We start from the raw sequence: 2,342 nt of genomic DNA on the forward strand, positions 1-2,342 counted from the left end.
GGGCTTCTGCCCCGTTACTTCTCCGCTGCTTTCTTGTTCCAGTATGAAAAGCAAACTGCAGGCAGTTTGCTTTTCAGCCCAACGGTATACTGTTTTTCTCAGACGCGGAGGGATACTGACTTGTTGTGAAAAGTAACTTACAATTCTACCCGTGGTATACGCTCAGTATATCACGGCTAAGAACCAATCAGATTGCTTGATTTGACTTGTCCGTTTTATAAATATATATATATATATATATATATGACATAGAACAAATAAAACAGATAAAATAGTGCAAGGGAATGTTTCGAGATGTGCAAGTAAATACAAATAAAATAGAAATAGTAAAAGTCCTTAAAATACCCAAATAAGTTCACCCAAATTATCAAAAGTACACATTCTTCCTATATCCTGCAGTCTAGATTGTTGGGATGTACGATGCCCAGTGCTGAACATAACGATCGTCTGCCTTCTCTTGAATATAAAGGAACTACATTGTATTAAGCTTACTCAAGAAAGTAGTTACTATATTTAACCATTCATGATTTCTGGAAAGAGACCACTCTGTATGAACCGTCCCTTTAACTGGAAATATAAGGGATGTTCTTTTTTGATCTCAGACTTAATTTAACCTGATCTTATACAGATCTGTAACTCAGCAACAAGCACAATGACCTCACCTTTGTCATGTTATCTACGGCTTTCTGCATATCCACCCTGTGCTGCCTTAGCTCCTCCCCCATCGTCTGGCGAATATGCTCCTGTCCAGTCAGAGAGACGATAATATCATTCATCCACGTTTATACGGTCTCTGTATTTGCCTTGGATAGTCAAATATGACATTCCACTAAAACAAGCAAGTCTAGGGATAGGTTTACTAAACATGTCAATATGACTGAAGACTGATTATTTCAGATAATAGAGGCTGTGCACTTTCGCAGGATGCCTTACATTTACAGTATTTTCCAATTGGACTAGTATGGTTCCTTTCCTACATGTTGACGAAATGTTAACAGTCCTTTAGAAATTCAAACAGTCCTCCCCCTTACAAAAGCCAGTCCTGTACCTGGTGCTGGACTTCCATGAAGCTGCCGGTGAGGCTCTGACTTTCCAGTCTCCTCTCAGCAGCCTCCAGCCTCTCCAGTAGTGTGGCCCTCTCCACCAGCAGGTACGCCACCTGCTCACTGGGGCTGCTCAAGCCCATCTCCCCGAGTTCCTCCTGAGCCAACATCTCTGCAAGCTCCTTGCTCTGACCCTCTGGAAGAAATGGGAGATTTTAATGGACTGTCAAAATCACAACAAAATGCTGCATGACAACTTCTATAGGGAAGCAGACCGATTGTGAACATAACTTGTAGAAACGTATGCCTTGATATATTAACACGAAAGATTCTAAAGCATTCTTTGCAAATACAAAAAAAAACGCTATGGTGTTTTAGAAATATACTGCTCAGGGGTAAGGTGAGCCAGGCTATGCCAACATTACACTATGTTTAAACTGAACTCACCCTGTTGTTGTCTGATTTGGTGTAGCTCTTCGCGCAGCTGTTCATTGTCTCTCTCATACTCCGAAGTAAGAGACTCGCGCTCTTCCAGCAGCCCACGAATATGTGAAACATAGCTCTCCACCTGAAAGACGAAAAAAAGACAAAAATCCAATAGAAATTCAACCATGTAATTTAGACATTTATATGATTATTATTTAAAGTGCTTAAGTCGCAGGGAATTATTCACAAGGGCCTTCATTTGACCTTTTACCTCTCTTCTCACTCCTTTTTCCAAGCACAGGCAAACAGCCTTGGGAGAGCTGTTCCTAGCGGTATGATAAGGCAGGCCATTTCTATGTGCTTGGGCTTTAACCACAGCTGTGTCTCAGATATGACCATAAAAACAACCTCCTCTTCTTCAGACAATAGCAGGACAGGGACAGGACTTAGGAGTGGTTAAGTATCAGGGACAGGGGAAGAGAACTTCTGAGATGGTTTGACGAGAGGCTTTGTCACTACGATGTTTCAGCAAGTGTATTTTTCAATACTCTGAATGTTACTTCAAGTACATTTTCATAGTCTTACATCAATGTCATACCCATCTTGATTATCCAGTTCTTTGCTTCAAGAATCTCATCAAAATGGACACAAAAACAGCACTTTTATTTGTCTATAGCAGGGGTGGGGAACCTTTTTCCTCTCAAGGGCCATTTCAATTTTTTGAACATCCTCCGAGGGCCGTACAAATGATTGGCCTCTGCTTAAAAATACTAAAATCACAGCCCATTCCTTTCGCCTTTCTTTCATGCTGTGCAAAGAAAAAGCAACCTGTATTGTAGTAGTAGAGCTGTATTGGATTAACATTAACATGCT

General features: G+C 40.9%; 1 protein-coding gene across 1 annotated transcript; it reads right to left on the bottom strand.

The window, feature by feature from the left end:
* Positions 1-302: 302 nt before the first annotated feature.
* On the bottom strand, positions 303-1,611 carry LOC104948133 (trichohyalin-like; the record flags this gene model as incomplete). The annotated part of the gene is made up of 3 exons (XM_010774296.1): positions 303-743; positions 1,049-1,239; positions 1,491-1,611. Coding segments are annotated over 3 exons (435 nt in total), but the record flags the coding sequence as incomplete, so codon positions are not given.
* Between the last annotated feature and the right edge of the window lie 731 nt (positions 1,612-2,342).

The sequence above is a fragment of the Notothenia coriiceps genome, unplaced genomic scaffold (genome assembly GCF_000735185.1).
Source record: "Notothenia coriiceps isolate Sejong01 unplaced genomic scaffold, NC01 NC01_scaffold00013788, whole genome shotgun sequence".
Classification (NCBI taxonomy): Eukaryota; Metazoa; Chordata; class Actinopteri; order Perciformes; family Nototheniidae; genus Notothenia; species Notothenia coriiceps.